The 20,057-nt window shown below is 27.4% G+C and overlaps 1 protein-coding gene across 1 annotated transcript in view; it reads right to left on the reverse strand.

Annotated features, from left to right (window-relative positions):
- LOC132948391 (neurotrimin-like) overlaps positions 1–20,057 on the reverse strand; it is a 191,783-nt gene that overhangs the window by 8,457 nt on the left and 163,269 nt on the right. Inside the window, exons 8-9 of the mRNA XM_061018830.1 lie at positions 19,807–19,854; positions 27–104 (exon numbers count right to left, since the gene is read on the reverse strand). Coding sequence (XP_060874813.1) covers positions 27–104; positions 19,807–19,854 — 126 coding nt within the window. The remainder of the gene's footprint in view (positions 1–26; positions 105–19,806; positions 19,855–20,057) is intronic.

A 20,057-nucleotide genomic window follows, 5' to 3' on the forward strand; every position in this document is an offset into this window, starting at 1 on the left:
GTTCGGCACAAACGGTTATGACGTACTTTCGTCCTTCGATAAGAACGCCGAGTCTCTAATATCATTCGATTGCGCTCGTATTCTGGTCCGGTTACGGTTCTTGTCTGTAAAAGAAAAACAAACAATCATATTAGTATAAATAAGCAAAACAATATCATCACATAAATCGGACGTGCCAATTCAAAAACTCAATGCACTGCATGCCCGCACCAACACTTTTTTGTTGTTGCCTGCAGTGTATCGATAATCGATATCAATAAAACGTTTGATGATAATATAAATACATATATAATATTATTATATTATCACAATAATATTTCGATTTTTAATCAAACTACATTGTAAATGGCGGCTGTAGTCACTAGTAAAAATACAATCCACAAGACAAAACACGTTTTGTGATTTTTTACTGTCGACTCGTGACATATTTCATATTTTATCCCCCCTATTCAACGGCACTAACTAGGTCCGTTGATCAAATTACGCGGTTTTAGGTATTTTGAAAAATTAAAATAATGATAAAAATATCCAGTTAATACTACTCTTAGTAATCTACGGTGGGTAGGTACTATTATTATCATAGTAGCATTACACCATAGGTACCCTATTATTATAAGTGCACATGACGGGGATTAACAATTCTAGCTAGTATACACTATATTATATATGGTTTAAACACTACATTGTTCTGTTTTATCGATCTTCATTATTTAAACGTTTGTGATGTTGTGTAATTCCTGGTAAAGGATTAGATTTCAATCGTGCGCACAGTATGCTCATAAATGTGTATAGTCTGTTTGTAAATTTTAGTAGTTAAAATTTTAAATCTTCAAGGAAAATGATGTTGAAACTTTTTTTTTTTTATTTTTACTATAATAGTAAAATATAATATTATACACGCCATGTTTGACAAACATTTATTTTTAAACAATCTAAAATTGTATACTGTATTCCATATAAGTAAGTACTTCCAATTATATGTATTCTGAATAATAATGATAAATAATAGGTAAAAAAATGAGAATTATGTAATTCAGTGGTAACTGTAAATTGTAATTAATAATAATATTAACTAATTTATAGATTAACTTTTAAAATTAAAAAAAATATATATGTGTTTACTATATTTAGATAACCTATTGCATAATATTTGATTTTCACGAATTACAATATACCACAATATTATATATATTTTTTAATCAAATGTTATACAGTTGTTTTCATAGTAGTATTAGTACAATAATTACACTTCTATTTTAAATCATAGGTTGCACGACGCTTAATGTATGCAGTATTATGAAAAGAAGAGTAATTTATCTTTAAATTGTACAATTGACATGTAATAATACATTTAAATTAGGTATACATTTTCAAGTACTATGACGGTTTTTTTGAACTCAAAATGTAGAATATTATAATTATTTATCATATATTAAAGAAATCATGACTGAACTGAATATTTTTTGAACTTGAATTTAAATATTGTTCTTTATACAGGTTACAATAAATTCCGACATTTAAAAAATAATATATATAATACAGTTTTGTATTAAGAAATTGAGAAATATCCATTTATTACAATATTGTACAGATTATATAATATATAATAAATGTAATCGTTGTTATTTCAATTTCATACAATTTTATTTGTGACAATGTTAAAAACGAGAAATTAAAAAGGCAAATATTTTATTAGGTTTCTTTTTGAAATATAATGTTATATAAACTAATGTATTTACAATAGTATACAAAAGTAATAATATTAAACTTGATTAAAACTCGTCAAAACAAATCTGCAACTCAAAGAAAACGAATTATATATAAATATTAATTTATTAATGTATTCTTTATTCAAATAAAATAAAATAATTTTTACAATTATTGTAATAATTGTAATAAATAGGTTATATAAATACTTTTAATGTATAATGACGTATATTTATAAATTAATTATTTGAATGCATAGTCGTAAACACCAATAGAAAAAAATTAAAATACCAGTGCTTAAAATTGTGAGGTTCAGTTTTAATAAATATATTAATCCAACGAGAACGATTCTGTGAAGTTATATGTTTTGTATGAATAAATTATTAACAATTTAATCTATTAAGAACGTATAGACTAAAGATACCTGTAAAAACATTTTTCCAAAATCAAAGTCCATGAACGAGAGGATTACGTCTTCACAATATACCTATATAACAAACAACCTCGATGGTACCTTAGGTGAATTAGTTGAAGATGATTTCGACAGCCTCAGTTCTATGAGTATGGATATAGAGAAGGAAGAAATCAACAAATTTACCTCCATTTATACTAATGTTATTAAATCTAAAAAAAATTATTTCGTCGCTTGTGCGAGGAAATTAAAAGTCGCCCCACAGTCGAACTCATACGTAAAAGTTTAACCTACAGCTTAAAAGATGTTACTACCAATACTAAATTCTTTAAAACCATCCCTGATAACTCAACTAAGAGAACTAAAAGAAATTAGTCTAGTCACATACAGAGACCATCTATACAGCAGTGCTCCTCAAACTCGAAGCCATTAGTATATTACTGTGGGGCCGTAAGTCATTTGTATATATTTATTTTATTTTAACAATTTTCTTTAGACCATAAGCATTTATAACGTTTATGAGCGTAATTTTTTAGGTTAATAGTAACTTTTAGGTAAAACAAATTTGGGGGGAGGGTTTGCCATTTTTACATTAAATTAAGGGGACCTAATGGGAAAATAGTTTAAAAAGTACTGATCTTATAAATCAAAACTAATAACAAGTAACAGCCAACTACGAGTAGAGCTAAGATTAGTTAGATATTTTCTAATCATGTGTTGAGTAAATGTAAACATATAGGTAAATACCATAATGTTTAATATTTAAATAATAATATTGTAGCGGAAATTACATATGTCTAAAAGAAATATTTTGTTTTATAAAATATATTTTAAATAAAACCAAAAAAAGGTGGATAAGTGGATGTCGCTCTGATGTACAGTAGGTTACAAGTGTGTCACTGTAATGGATGGTGTTAAATTTGAATTCAACGATATAATATCATTGTATAAGAAAAACGATTTTGAGCGAAAACGGTCAGTCAGCCTATGATATAACTAAGTAGTAAGTATATATTTCATAATATTATTGTGAATAAAGTAATTTATATATAACCTATTTACGTGGAGCCTTGTTTTAAATTTCCAATCCTTAGCCATAAAAGTTAAACATTTTATACATTTTTCACTACAAAATAATTAATAAATTATAAATTTGATAAATGTTGTCAAAATTTGAACTTTAAATGCTTATAAAAAAAAATTGTGCCTTTGTATTTTTAATATTTTTCAACTGCTATTAGAACGATATATCAGGAGCCTTATATTAAATTTTCACGCTTTTTTACCCAACAAATAAAAATTTATTGATATTTATAGAAAAAAAAACTAAAAAAATTGAAAACTGACTATGTCCGTAAACAGTTCAAAAAGAGTCAAATTATTTTCAAAATTTTATGGTGTATAGAAAATGCTAATATAAACATTCAGTGAAATTTTCAAGTATCTACAGTCATTCGTTTTTTAATTACAACAAAATAAGAAAATCGTTACATGAGATATCGAGTGAATATCAAACGTTGTAAAAATATAAATTTCAGGCGCTCATAAAAATTTAATTTAAGTTTCTTATAGACATTTTTTTTTTGATAAAGGTAGACTAACTTATGAGTAATCTTAGATTTAAAAAGAAAATTTTTTACGAATTCTCAACTCAAAATAATTTGCTAATTTTCGTGATTTTTCCGTATTTTGTCAAAATTTGAAATTTAAATGCTTATAAAGAAAAACTGTGACTAAGGATTTTTAATTTTTTTCATCTGCCTTTGAAACAATAACCTAGGAGCCTTCTATTAAATTTTCAAGCTTTTTTACTCAACAGATAAAATTTTATCGATATTTATAGAAAAAAAAACTAAAAAAATTGAAAACTGACAATGTCCGTAAACAGCTCAAAAAGAGTCAAAATTTGATGGTGTGTAGACAATGCTAATATAAACATTCAGTCAAAATTTCATGTCCCTACGGTCATTTGTTTTAGAGTTACACCAAAAACCAAAATCGATTTTCTCGAAAACAGATTTTGCGTAAAAATTCCCGTTTTTCCTTAATTTTTCTTTTGTTTTTCACGTCGCTTTTGAAAACTACTGGGAAATTTTTACTTTTGACCCCCCCCCCCCCAAAGTACCAACTAGTTTCACTTTCCTATCAGAAAAGTTACTGTTGAAGAAAATCCAAGCATTTTTACTGTCCTAAAAGGCGATAACAGACACAAAAATAAAAAAATAAAATAAAAAAAAAACACACATCATTGTAAAATCAATACATTTATCGCTTCGCTCAGAATCTAAAACAACAATACAAAATATGTTGCTTCAATATTAATTTAAGAATAATAAATATTATAATAAAATGAATAAGTAGGTTTATAAATAATAATATCATAAGACAACGAATTTTATTTTTAAAGTACAATTCTGTAGTACGTGTAATCGTGGGACAACATCTAGAAATTCACTAAACTAGACTGGCTTAAAATTATTCCACATTATCCCGCACCGGAATAATGAACCATGTAAATTGTAAATTATATGGTCCATCCCGGTGCATTATTTTTCACACCGGTTTAGTCTAGCGAATTTAAGTTTATTGTGGGTAGGTTTTATAGTTTTTAATTGATAGTTTCAAGTTTCAACAGTTAACGAAACATCGACCGTTTAAAAATACTATTGCTCAAAACATATAAAGTTAATTTGTCTAACTATCTAAGTACGTCGATTTTCGGGTAGGAGTACTAAAACTGCTACTAAATGACTTGTATATATTATGTTATACCTATTATATATTATTATGTGCATATAATTTAACCAAAATTTAAAAAAAATATAGTACACTGTCATAACATTATATATAAAAAAAAAACAACACGACTATTATGAAATACTTATTTGATTAAATGTACTTATAGGTTAAGTAAATAATGAATAAAAAGTGTGTTTAAATACTATACCTACTAGTAATTACTACTAATTATATTATTATTTATACTACGAAACATTAGACTTTAATGAAATTCGTTTAGGTAGGTAATTGATTTTTGAAAAATAGTTATACATAAAAGTTATTACTAAATATTAGTGTACATCAAAAGGTGTTAATCATTTAACTTTTCGATTAGTTGGAATTTGGACTGTATAATATTGAATACTATATTATATAATATATAATAGGTAGTAATTAATATTATAATACCAAAAAATCTCGTAATTACTAATTAATGGTAGGTAAAGTATTAATTCAAATTAGTTTTGAATCAAAAAGATGGTTATTCTAACAATATTGAGCACCACGATAAATGTATATTTTGAAGAAAAACTTTCTGCTGTCACGTAATTATATCGTTTAAGACGATTAAGTTATTACTTATTTTAATACATTGTTCCATCTCGGATCTTAATATTATTTTCATACATTTTGTTTCAAAACTTTAATATATGACATTCAATTTTAAATCTAATCAAATCATTCAATTATATATTTATGCGGTAGGTACCTACACAGCTATATAGAATATTATAGGATATATAGGTTATGTACATACAGTATAAATCAAAACGCTATATTATATACTATTTATATTGTACTAAAAAACCAAAAATAGTTCTTCAAAAACTGTTAAATTGTCTACCGGCGCCAGAAAAATGAATCCTATATTCCTGTGATGGTAAAAATTCCGAAACAAGAAAAAAAATTAATGTCGTGTCTAAAGTGTGCGTTGAGTATACATAAGTGAGTTGTGTGCGCGCGTGTGTGTACTTAGTAAACTACATTTAAATTTCAAATGCAATATTAGGTAGGTATGTGATATAATTTTATAACATTTTGGGTATGTTATATACCCATATAATATATATGCACGAGTAGATATATAATGAATCACAAATATGACAATCAACGATTCACTATAATATGATATATTGATACACGGAGTGATCCATTTAATATAAGACACTCATCATTTCAGAAAACACTAACGTTTTTGAAAATATTAATTCTTTTACATAATTTTCAACTGTTTGTTATCGTTCTAATTTTTCAAGTTGTTTTCTCTATTGAATGACAATACACATTTTTAAATTCATATTCCAAAACAAAATATTATTTGAAGTATTATGATTTATTAAAATCAAATTTCGGACGAGTAGTTTATTAGTTACCTATTATAATTGTTATAAGTATTTAAAGTTTAGACGAGTGGAATAGTGAACCAACATTTTGTTGAGTAATCTTGTAGCCTCCGCTCAGTTACACTATTAATACTTATAAGACACAAGTTATACCCAACTCATAAATTTTTCATCGATTTTGAAGTATCGAAGTACACCTAAAAAATAATCTACATCGGACAGAAGAATTTGAAATACGAGTTGTAAAAAAAATCAAAAAAATTAAGAATTTTGTTTTTAATGAATTAAAATAATGCCAAAAAAAATTTTCAAAAACATTAGGTAATAGTTTTTTGTCACTAACACCGCCGTGGAGGGTAACTTTTACAATTATATTATCAACAAACACACACAAACACACATGTCATAATATATTATATAGGTTCGCATATACATATTTTAATATAATATAATAAAAAAAGGGATCGACAATGAATTAGAAAAAAAAACCTCCAACTTTTTCAATGATAATAATAATAATAGCAGTAACAATAATAGCAATCTACGCAATGCGAAATGTACAAATAACAAACAAACGGAGTCGTCAATCAATCAACACGACGACAAATCGCGCCGCTATACGCATTATATTATGAGGTGGGACGCGACTACGACCACAACGGCACTGGTACACGCGCGTACAAACACGCGTGCCATTGACGATTGTACACACATATTATTATAAGTATATAATGTAATATGTGTATTGTGTATGTACTAATATGATATTTTCCATTTATTTTATTATTCCAAAATGTGTGTGTGTGTGGAGGATTGGTGGTAGCAAACGAGGGACACGAAAAAAAAAATGATAATAATAAAAAACTTATGGAAAGAAAAGCAATAAATTATGATTTCCTGTGTGACCTGTTTGTGTGTGTGTCTTTTTAACCGCCCTGCACCCCTTCGGTATAACGACAGCCCCTGCACACTTCCGGCCACGTTCGACAATAATAATAGTTTGGCTCCGTTCAATTCGGTACATATTATACGCGCGTACCGTATCATTTTAGGTCAGACGTATGTCGCCGGCCGTATTTGCGTTCTTATTATTTATCGTTTTCCGACCGACCGACACCATTCACGCCCCTCTACCCGCTCACCACCGGCAAAACCACCCCGCTGCCACCCCTGGCGACGGACGCCACTGCAGAATATTGTGTGTATTGTATAGGTATGGGAACATCATATCATTATATATTATTATTATACATCTATCGAGTCGCGCGATCTATGGACAATTTGATTTGCACGCGACACGGGCAAAAACATACGAACCACTACCCATTTACCACTTTAATCTGGGTAAACATAAGCACATCGAACATAATATTATTGTATACGGACGTCACAACCGAGCCGGAATGGGTTGGAACGTGCGACTTGTGCACACACTACTTGCGTAACGATATATGTATATAATGATACAGCTATACAGCCGGTGATTAACTCACGTGTGTGTGTGTATGTAATTTTTATTTATGTGCCTACAATGAGCACAATATTATTATTATATTTTTGAAAACGTACGCAGGTAGGTATATTCCTATTATATATATACGTGGAGGTGTATGCGCTAGTAAACGTCATAGACGTGTGTAATAGGCAGGTACACCGTACACGCGTGTAGGTGTAAAAAGAGATAAATGTAATATTATTTTAAAGCAATAAAAACGTACTATGACGTGAATCCGTCACACTGTGAAATTATAGTTATTACGAGAAACGTTTGACGAAGGATTGTCGTCAATGAAGTATCAAAAACATAAGTTACGAGCAAAGAAATTTCGTGTAATCCGCATAAACTATAAAATAATATTATTGAACGCTTTCAAAACTGTTCAATAAATTGCGTGATTAAATACATAGAAATACCTATATTATTATGCAATTGAAAGTACAATTTTTTGGGCTTTATTTAATATAACATTTTCAAATTATTTCTCTCTGAATCGAGAATGCAAAGCATTTAATCATGGGCCACGACTAATATTAACCTTAGTTGCCATGAATATGTCCTAAACCTCATAAACCGCCAAATATTAAAATAAATACTGTGCTTACTTGTATTCACTTCTGTTTCTGCACGGTAATAAAATTGTTTTATGTTTACATAGCATAATAGCATTATAGCTGTTGCCTACAGCAATCAACCGAGAAAAATGTTTGAATAGCTGTCAGCTAATATGTGTATTCTACCCATTATTAAATGGACTAAGGTGATCCGTAATGTTTTCCTGTTGTTATTTATTTTGTAGTTAACACTGGAAAGTGGTAAATCTCAGTGGATCATATCGTATGAAGCGATACAATTATTATATTAGCTTATTAGAACACAAACGCAATTTTGAAAATTGTTGAAGAATATTTCAAAACAAATGATAATCTGTTGAAAAACGCTACAAGCTGAAATTCACTCACGTTGTTCGCTTATTTATTTTTGATTATATTAAATAACAAGACTACACAATGACAATAGTATCAGTGATTGTGTAAAAAGTTGTACAAAATGTTAAGGTGAAAGATGAAAGTAGGTACAACTTTTCACGGTTATCAGACAATTTAGTTCGCATTATTTATATATATATATATATATAGGTCTATATAATAATAATATATTGTTTTTATATTTATGTATACATATTAGGTAAATTAAAAAATATTTCTCAAACAAAAATAATTCTTTGACGTATTAAAATAATTATATAATTAGTTGTAAAAAGTTTTTAGGGATGTAACTTAGAACTCCTACAGGAAACTCATTTCCTTGGGGGGAAATCAACGTTAACTTGTTGTATATTATTCACCTGATATTTGTAACGTTGACGTACCTATTATGTGAATGCCATTAAAGTTTTAATTAAACGAGGTTATAAACTCAATAATGCTATACCTATTCAATTACGCATTTGTTAGCGAAATATTATCAAACGATTATTATACTAGGTGAACCTAAATAACTTGTACTCTGATGCCCATGTGGCTTATACAAAACAAGTTCTGCTGCTAAAATGACAAGACGTTGATATTCAACCTTGAACGTGTACAATAAGTACGTTATGAAATACAAAATACACCAATCCAATATAAATATATAATATAATGATTTATTAAACATATAATGAATATCATCATGAAAATAATTAAATAAAATGGTTGTGACCCATATAAATTGTATATTGCTAATAATATTTTTATATGTAAATAATATATTTTAAATACGGTAGAAAACCATATTAAGGATATAAAAGAAAAAAATAATATTAAAATGTAAATTATAATATATTATATTAATTGTATTTATTATTTTAAATTTATTGTATGAAAATAAAAAAATATTGTCATTGAGTATGAATAATACATTTTTAAATGCAACATTTGAATAATATTTTTTTTCTCCGTCTATATACTATTATACCGCTTTATTATATCATATTATATAGAGATATAGATGAATATTTTACAAAGGTATCTACTGTAAATATAATATTAAGGTTTTCAAATAATATTAAGATAACGTTATTTTTGAAATCTGAATTATTAATATTATATTTTTGTGGGTTGTTAAAATTAATATGATTAAAACGAAAAGACGTCCGTTACGAATATTCAATATTGTGAAACTTACCCATTTTTTACACAATCATTTAAAAACTTGGAAATCGAAAATTAAGTAATTAATAATTATTGATGCAAGTCTACTATAGTACTATTGAGAAACAAAAATAATTATCGTAATTAAAATCTTACTATCGCTATTGAGATGCGTTTGTTTATCTGTTTTATTTTATTTCAAACCTAAATGTTTTGATTATATTGGCTAGTAGTTAATTAATTATTATATTATGATAGTTCCTGTGTATTTTAACGATGTACCTAATTTGGATAACACATTTTTAACTAAGTATGGTTTTAGGCAAACTTTTGATATCTTCTATACATTTAATAATTTTCATAGCTTATGCAAAGGAACCAACAACAGTTCACTATTTTATATGTTAATTAACTATTTATTAATTTATAAAAATTATGACGCATACTTCAATGTAATAACATAATTAATGCTGGAAAACATAAGTCCTTAAGCATCATTTATGTGTAAATAATAAAATAAACCATAAGTTAATTTGAATTCTAGTGTACCTACCTAGAATTATAAACTTCAATGAATAATTAATAATAAAAGCAATTATTGGGAAAATTATATATTTTTTTTATACGTTCTATACAATCTATTCCTTTATAGGAACAATAGGAATATGAGATAGAAGAAAGAAAAATATGAAAAATACATGAAAAATTTGATGGAAGGAGTCACTCAGTGGTACCCTTACTTGAGATAGCCGAAGTACATAAATTCAAAATTACAATATATTTTATCATAATAAATATGTATGTATAGTTGAGTTACATATTATTATTCTCCCAAATTTTAGATTCACTTTTACTAGTTTTACTAAAATTTTAATTTTCAGCAATGCCTATTAATTTGCGATTTAAGTAATAATTTAAACACATTTCTATTTCATATAGGTAATAGAATTCTATAGTATACTAATTATATTTATATAAAAACATTTTCGTGGTTTTTTTGACGACAGACAAAATATGTCTTATAACAAACGATTTTATTAATAAAATTAGTATCTAATGAATTAACCAACAGTTCGAATTGGGCGAAGTAAATTATATTGATATATTATTTATTTATTTTTTTTTAATTGATCTTGAGAACCCGGCAGCTGAGGCCATTAGCTATTTTTAGTTTACTGTAGGTTATTAAGTCGGTAGGGAGAGGAACACGTGTGTGTTTTGTTTGGCAGAATTTTTGATTGGGCACCCGTAGGTATCTCCCATGCCTGGGTGGGGGATGGCGATACTTGTTCTCCGGACACCTTAACTTTTCCGAAGAAAAATGCCACCCATGGCCGAGGAATCGAACTCGGGTCGACTGCGTCGCAACCGACGCTTTAGTCCGCTCAGCCACTCCGTCCCGTATATTATTTATTATAATATACCTATTGAACAAATTGATTAATATAAAAGTTTTATAAATAAAGATAACAACGTCTTAGATACGTGCCAGTGATATTCTGAGTATCAGTAAGATTGTATCTGTTATATATACCTTATTTAATGGTTTTTAATTTGAAATAGGTAGTTTTTTGTCAATTTTTGTGATTTTCAAAGCATAATGATTTAAAGACGCATTTGGTTAAGATTGAGATAAAATTATTCCAAAATAAATATCAATGCTCAAGTACTTACTCAATAAGAATTTAAATAAAACGAAATTATTTTCTATTCTAATTTTAGTTTTTTTTATGTATGTAAATAAATTGTTTAACGGAAATGAGTTCTACCAAATTAATATTTATTTATCTAATATTTACTTTCAAAGTAAAATTGTAAACATCTTATTTATTTGTTATTTTTATTTTAATTTCACATTAACATTAATGGTAGGTAAGCTATATTAAAAAAATATAGTATACTATGTGCAGTGATCCAAGTTTTGTGAATAAACATTCAGTATCATATTGAAAATAAAACTAATTTAAAATAAATAACAAATATCAAATTGTTTTCAATATTTTTAAATTTAAAAATAAATTTCTTATTTATCTTAAGATAGAATAGCACATTAAACTTATATACACTATACAGGGTTTTCACCAATCATGTTCACCCACATTGCTTTATCTTCAATACTTAATGCAGTTATTCAAAATCTGAATTTTGGAATTTTCTAATGTATAGGTACACCTGTAAAAACAATTTTTTCAAATTCTAAAGTATTTTATACTACTAAATTAGGATCCTGTGGTGATACAAACTTGGAACGTTCAGTGAAAGTTGGGTTCATTCGTTTAAACTATTGTTGATATATTATAAATGTTGTCGTTAAACAACAATAACCGTGTGTGCCGCGTACCAGTGTACGAAAGTCCATGGCACCACTGCCCGTACACTCTATCCTCTGAGTACCTACCACCATTGCCCCCAATCATATAATTATATTTTAAATTATTAATTATTATCTATATTATTAGCCAGAGATCATCCTCCCAATAATAATAGATAACACAATAATCCATCACTCACATCAGATATCGCAAAATGCACGCATAAAAAAATAATCATTGAGTTAAAAGCTGAAGGGGTACAAAATATATCACCTTTATTTGGTAACATAAATATTAAAGGCAAGGAAATGGGAGATAAACCACAAAATGAAGTTGCAATAATAGCATACAGCTTCTAAACACCTCATAATATTCCGACATTTTAAAAACCAAATAAAATGGCAAACCCACTGGTGGAAACAACAAACTAAAATCAGATAAATTAAAAACACAATTCATGATTGGCAAAATACCAGTCTAAACAGATGTGAAAATTTTTTAATTAATCGTCTTTGGATACAAGGTAGCACACAAGTTCCTAATAGTTAAATAGGAACTTCCCCAGTGTACAACCTGTGGTATTACCCTAACAGTTAAACATATAATAACAAAGTGCTATCAATAGGTTATCAATGACCTCAAAAAAATAACATCCCTCCCAACATGGACGAAGCATTAGAAGTTAGGACCAAACACCGAAAACATTAAAAAATATAATATGATAACCTTCATAAGAAAATCCGGATTATATAAAAACATTTAATAAATATTAAATGTACCTGTACGATAATGTTTTTACGTGCGTATTTTATATATTGAATTAACTTTACTACCTACGAATTTAAGAATATTATATTATTATAAATTATAATATTGGACTTCGGCATTAAGATTACTGTTATATAGCTGTTTAATATAAATAACCAATTTGTATGTTATATGATACCGTTTTAAATCAAAAACTAATAACCTTTGTTGTTGATGTTTTTATTTTAGTTCAATAAAAAAAATAAAATAATTAAGTGACATATGTATTATTATATAATATAAATGTATACATAGTATATGATGTAGAGTTATTTTTAATAGTTGGTACTATAAGTAACGCCTGGATATATAATCGTGCTGGTTCTTTAAGTTCTTAAAGAAATTAAAACGAAACAAAAATTAACTTTTGTTTACAGTAATAAATTTAATTAATTCTATAAGTACCTTTATATATCGGTTTGTGTAAATACAATGTTTATAAAACGTTTCTAAACTTCATAAGAACACCTAATTAAAAACATAAACGTATATTTATGGAAACAAATATTAAGTTAGAAACAAAAACGTTTGAAATACATTTTTTTAAATCCTGAGTGAAACGATGAATGTATTGATTTTACAATGATGTATGTGTGTTTTCTTTTATATATATTTTTGTGTCTATCATCACATTTTAGGACAGTAAAAATGATTGGATTTTCTTCAACAATATTTTAATCTAGTTGGTACTTTAGGGGGTCAAAAGTAAAAATTTCCCAGTAGTATTCAAAAGCGCCGTGAAAAGCAAAAGAAAAATTAAGGAAAAACGGGAATTTTTAGGCAAAATCTGTTTTTGGGAAACTGGTTTTTGGTGTAACTCTAAAACAAATGAACGTATATACATGATATTTTGACTTAATGTTTATATTAGCACTTTCTATACACCACAACATTTTCCAAATATTTAAAATTATTTTGAGCTGTTGACGGACATTTTCAGTTTCCATTTTTTTTAGTTTTTTTTCTATGGATGTCAATAAAACTAATTTGTTGGGTAAAAAAGCTTGAGACTTTAATACAAGGCTCCTACTATATTTTTACAATGATATTTGAAAAATATTAAAAATCCTTAGTCACAGTTTTTATTTATAAGCATTTAAAGTTTAAATATTGACAAAATACGGAAAAATCACGAAAATTAGCAAATTATTTTGAGTATGAGAATTCATAAAAATTTTCTTTTTAAATCTAAGATTTGAAAATGTAATACAAGATTATCCATAAGTTTTTCTACCTTTGTCAAAAAAAAAATGTAAACAAGGAAGTCAAATTAAATTTTTATGAGCGTTTGAAATTCATATTTTTACAAAATTTGATATTCACTTGATTTCTCATGTAACGATTTTCTTATTTTGTCGTAATTAAAAAATGTATGATTGTAGATACTTGAAAATTTCACTGAATATTAGCATCTATATACGATAAAATTTTGAAAATAATTTGACTATTTTTGAGCTGTTTACGGACATTTTCAGTTTTAAATTTTTTTAGTTTTTTTTTTCTATAAATATCAATACAATTTTATATGTTGGGTAAAAATCGTGAAAATTTAATACAAGGCTCCTGATGTATTGTTACAATAGCAGTTGAAACATATTATAAATACATAAGCACAATTTTTTTTTTATAAGCATTTAAAGTTTAAATTTTGACAAAATGTATCAAATGTAATTAAAATGTGATTATTATTTTTTAGTTAAAAATTTATAAAATGTTCAACTTTTATAGTTAAGGATTGAAAATTTAAAACAAGGCTCCACGTAAATAGGTTATACATAAATTACTTTATTTACAATAATATCATCAAATATACTTGGTAATATCATAGGCTGACTGACCGTTTTCGATCAGAATCGTTTTTCTTATACAATGATATTATATCATTGAATTCAAATTTAACACCATCCATGATAGTGACCCACTTGTAACCTACAGTACGGCAGAGTGACACCCACCTTTTTTTTAAACTTTAGATTATAACATTCAAATGCTAGACAAATAAATTATCATGTTTCAATTATGTTATAATAAAATATTAATTAAAAACGCATAGAAATGTGATTCATACTAATTAAATAAATAGATAATAAACATAATAACAATAATATATCATATTAAAACGAATAATGGGAACATTTTAGAAAGTTACTTTTTAGAATGCAAAGTTTTTGAAAACTTTATTAGATTGTTATTGTATAATATTATAGATTTTAAATTGTATTTGCCGATAATTTATGATTATTATTTATTACATTTTTTTATATCTCACTCAGCTTTTAAACTATAATTTTCATTTTAAACTTGAGTTTCTAGGATATGATTATATGAACCATTACTGATTAAAACACTGTATTAGTGAAAATATGTCAACGCTCAATTAATTATTAATTATCATCGTATATTTTCTTTTTTAATATAAATATTATATTAATTTAGTAAGATAATGCCATTTTTCAGCCTATTTTTTACGTTTGGTAAACTATTCAATATAATATGATAGTGGTTAAACATTTAGAATTTAATTAACCATTCGCTCAACCAGACTGTTTAAATATTAAGATTTGGGATACATTTTAGGTATGTATGGAATGGCATACACGGAGTAAGATTATTGTAAAGCCTCATGAGTCATGACCAATTTCGCTTACACCGCAGATTATCATAATATTCAAGAAGCAATAGTTTAATGTACCTATAATCTATACACAGTATTGGGTAAACACTTATACAAGCTAGGTAACTTAACCAATAAAATATATAATAATAATATATTCTGTCTAAGTTATACATATTTCACAAGCATTTACGTATACAGAATAATGATAAAATAAAATAAATTTACCTATGTCCTATATTAAGTTTGTCTAAAACTAAAAATGTTATTTTAATTAAAAACAAAACGTTACATAATAGGGCCAACAAGGTTCATAAAAATAAAGTACAAAACGAGTGCATTTTTCAACGATAATTAAATAATTAATAAATAGAAGTAATCTAGTAGCTGGTGTTTAATTTAGTTAATTACAGTTATTAACTTTATCTTTTTTGAGTAGAAAATAATAAAATAAAATGTCATCAAATTGAAGATAACAAAAAAATTTGGTGAAAAAGAGTTAGTTAAAAATAGAAAATCGGTTTACGTTTAGTATGTAGGCCTTAATCTATTAAAAATGCATATATTATAGTTGCGTAAACTATTACAAATTTGTAAATATGAAAAATATATTTGGCTCTTAGAACGTTGGTATAAGTACAACAGTATAGGTTAGGTGTAAGGTGTATCTAGTATCCCAAACTTTAGCAACCATTAGGAAAAACTTTCTTGTTTCGTGGAACCCCGATGTCTGTAAAACGAATATTTTATAGAAATGTTATAGTCTAGTTACTATTATTTAGGTGAACTTAGTATAATGTAAAATATTTTTTTCAATATTCACATACATCTAGCGGAACCCTGGAACCCTTCTGTTCGGCAAAACACACTTTGGGAATCGCTGTTCTACTATATGACTCGATGAAGTGAAATCATTCTAAGTTCTAAAATATACGCGTCGTTGTGCATGTTACCACCGTGTAAAAATTGAACGAGAAAACGCAACTGACTGTTTGAAAGGCCTTTAAGTGCAGGAGCAATAGCCAAAAACGGCGTTAATTAAAATTAAAATTTAATTTAAAAAAAAAAAATTGATATAGTGATACGCAAGCACATTTTACACGTCTTATTTTGCTAAGCCGCTAAATACAGCAATCCACGAGGGTTTGAGTGAAAATTAAAAACTCGTTTTTCTCGCACCTCAGCAACAACAAGACCTGTATTCGGGTGAGTCCCTCGATAATTTCGACGGGGAGGTCTCTCTCTAACATACACACACACACGCTACACGGATCTATACTCTACCACCACTGCCGCGTGCCTATATATAAGTGTAATGCGTTTGAAAACCCCATTAGATCGCGTTGGAAACGATCGAGACCGCCGAAATGTTTTATTCAACTGCCACCGCGCCCTACCCGCCACCGCATACCCACCCGATCGACCAAAAACGTACACCAGTCATATTCTAGACTAAATCGCTTTATTTCGGACGTGTGCGGCCAAAACAATAGAGACCATCGATATCTGCCCCTTATAGCCGTTGCTCTCCTATAGTCCTCTCTGTAACCTGTATTGGTATATCGTAGGTGTACATATCTATATATTTATATTATATATATATTCGTCGATCGTGTATAAATAATTTACAACCGCGTTGTGGTGATTCGATAGGATCCAAGATGATGTATATTTATATACAACGACAACACGCGATGATGACGAGTACGAGGACAATCATCGCGGACAAGGGTCAATGGTGAAAACCAGAGAGGAAATCCTGCGGGGGGTTTCGATGTTTCCGAGTTGCGGTTACGGATCGGAAGGACCAGATCCGTCGTGTCGTAAAATCAAGGAGAAATTAACGAAAAACCCCGATCTTAAATCATTCATGTTTTCCGTTTGTGTTTGAGACGGATCGCGATAACGGGTATTTGTTGATCGTACGATCTCTCACGGACGAAATTTGAGATCGTCCGTTCTCGTATATAGATATTATATTATAATAGGTATATTAAAATAATATAATATGTGTATCAAAGGCAACTTGGAAATTTCATATTTTTGCATAATAAACTGTGGACCTTGCAGTGTGGCAACTCGTTTGAAATGATTTGTATTTTTTCACCAGTTTTTCTACAGTGATGTAGGTATATTTGAATAATAGACAAGCGGATAAATTATTTTATATCTATTATATAACTGTACTGTTTTTCAAAGTGCCATTAATTTAACACAAGTGGTATTATAGGTAAATTATTGTTATGAGTTAGTTAAAGTATTATTAGGTACCTCTAAAAACTATTAATACTATTACTGGACGTCCGTATTTATTTACAACAGTACATTATTACCCAATTACATGTAATAATACAAGAGTTGATTTTATTTCATTATTTGTATTATATTATTTTCGATACTTAACTAACGATTAACGATTTTATATTCTTCTATATACATGTAAAATATAATATTAAAATGAGTGCACGTTGCCGATCGATTCGCGTGTTTATATAGTATAATATGATAAATCATTGTATATATTTTTATTTCTAAGTTGAAAATGTAAATAGGTACTGCGTGTAAATATTTTATAAAAAAAAAAATTCGATTAAATTAATCATGGGAATGAAGGCAATTTCGTTAAACAATTATGGGTAGGTACGAAAAATTATAATTACAAGTAGGTACTAGTATTTTATTTAACGTAATAGTATAATATTATAATATTATAATTAACAGGGTAAAATATATAAAAAGTACGAAAGTACGATACAAAAAATATATTAATACAAATAAAAGTTTAAAGTATTTTACTATTTTATGACTGTTTTTATGCTAAAAAGATGAATTTTCCAATTTTCTAGGACACAGTATATTTTATAATATACCTATAAGTTATAACATAATATTATAGGAGCGTTTATTATCAAATAGTTATATCCCGGCCCTCACCAATTTGACTTTTCCAATCTTTTTTTTGCGCCAGTAATTAGTAAAACCGTCAGAGCAGGAGTTATAAGAACCTGTTCTGGAATTCACAGTTATTGAGTACTAATTATTGGCGAAAAAAAAATTGAAAAGGATAAATTGGTGGAGGGGGGGGGGGGGGGGTAACGTACGTCATAGGTACGAACATATTATATTTTTATACCTACTTACCATTGTTCCCCCATCTCGTGTAGTCGTTTTGTGTGACAGAAGCATCATTATGAGATATTTTTTTGTACTATGTTTCAACAATAATAATTATATAAAAACAAGTGTAACTACATAATACACTAGCTCGTACGTCCTAGAGTGCTCCTACACGAATGAAATTGTGAAAATAAAACGTGAAACAAAACAATTTAAGTCACTTGAATTCTCCCTCCATTGTCTTAGCTATGGTCCAAAGGGTTTATCTTTTGTTTACTTTTTATTTTTAACAAACATTATCTATATTATAAATAATATAATAAATGTACTTATCAATAAAGTTTATTATGTTATTATACTTTTATTTGTGAGATGATACACCACATATTCGTAATATTTGAAACAATTTAAAACATTATCCAATTATTAAATCCATTTATATTGGTTTAACAAATAAAATATGCGTTGTTTTAATAACAATTTTGTACATACAATATGTTTTCCATAAAATAATAATCCACTTTATATCCATTAATCTTCTTTAGACATGGTTATGTATAATAAATATAATATATTATTATATTAATATGTAGATTGAGGTATTTACCAAGCATGCATATTGCTCAAGGCCAATTTTTTCTATAGGTAACCATGTATTTATTTAAATTACAAAAAATTACATAATTTTAATAAATAAATTATTAAATGATAAAAGTGGGTTGAGCGTGCTGGATGAATTATCCTGTATATTATAATATAGAGAGGTTACATCTAAAATATCATACACGTGATTTGTGTTTTTTTTTCAATACTCACGAATAAAACATTAATGGGTCTTTTATGTCTTATTGTTTTTATTTTCAAAAACATAATATTATAAAACGTATTTTTCAAGGAGTGTGTCCAAAAAATAAATATTTTAAATGTAATTGTTATTGTTGTATAAGTAAATACGTTTTGAAGAAAAGCATGAATACACGTATTTCACATCAATACCAAGTAACTGCTGTACTTGGATTGTAGTACAGCGTATTAGTATAATAGTATTTGTTGTATAGTAAATAAAAAGTTGTTACTTACATCTGTGCTTGGGTCGCGTAGTGCTGTGTCCGCCGTTATTAGCCACTTCTATATTTTATCAAACAAAAACATTTTTAGTTAAAAAAAACTGTTAAGAATATCTGCTCATTTAAAATTATGAAAAAAATTATATGGTTTTACCAAACAAAACTGGCACTGATGCCAGTACAATTTTATAGTAATACCGTTTTCGTTGCAAATAGAGATGATAATAAAAACTATTTTATGAAATAAATTCAATTTACTGATGT

Source organism: Metopolophium dirhodum, chromosome 7 (genome assembly GCF_019925205.1).
Source record: "Metopolophium dirhodum isolate CAU chromosome 7, ASM1992520v1, whole genome shotgun sequence".
Classification (NCBI taxonomy): Eukaryota; Metazoa; Arthropoda; class Insecta; order Hemiptera; family Aphididae; genus Metopolophium; species Metopolophium dirhodum.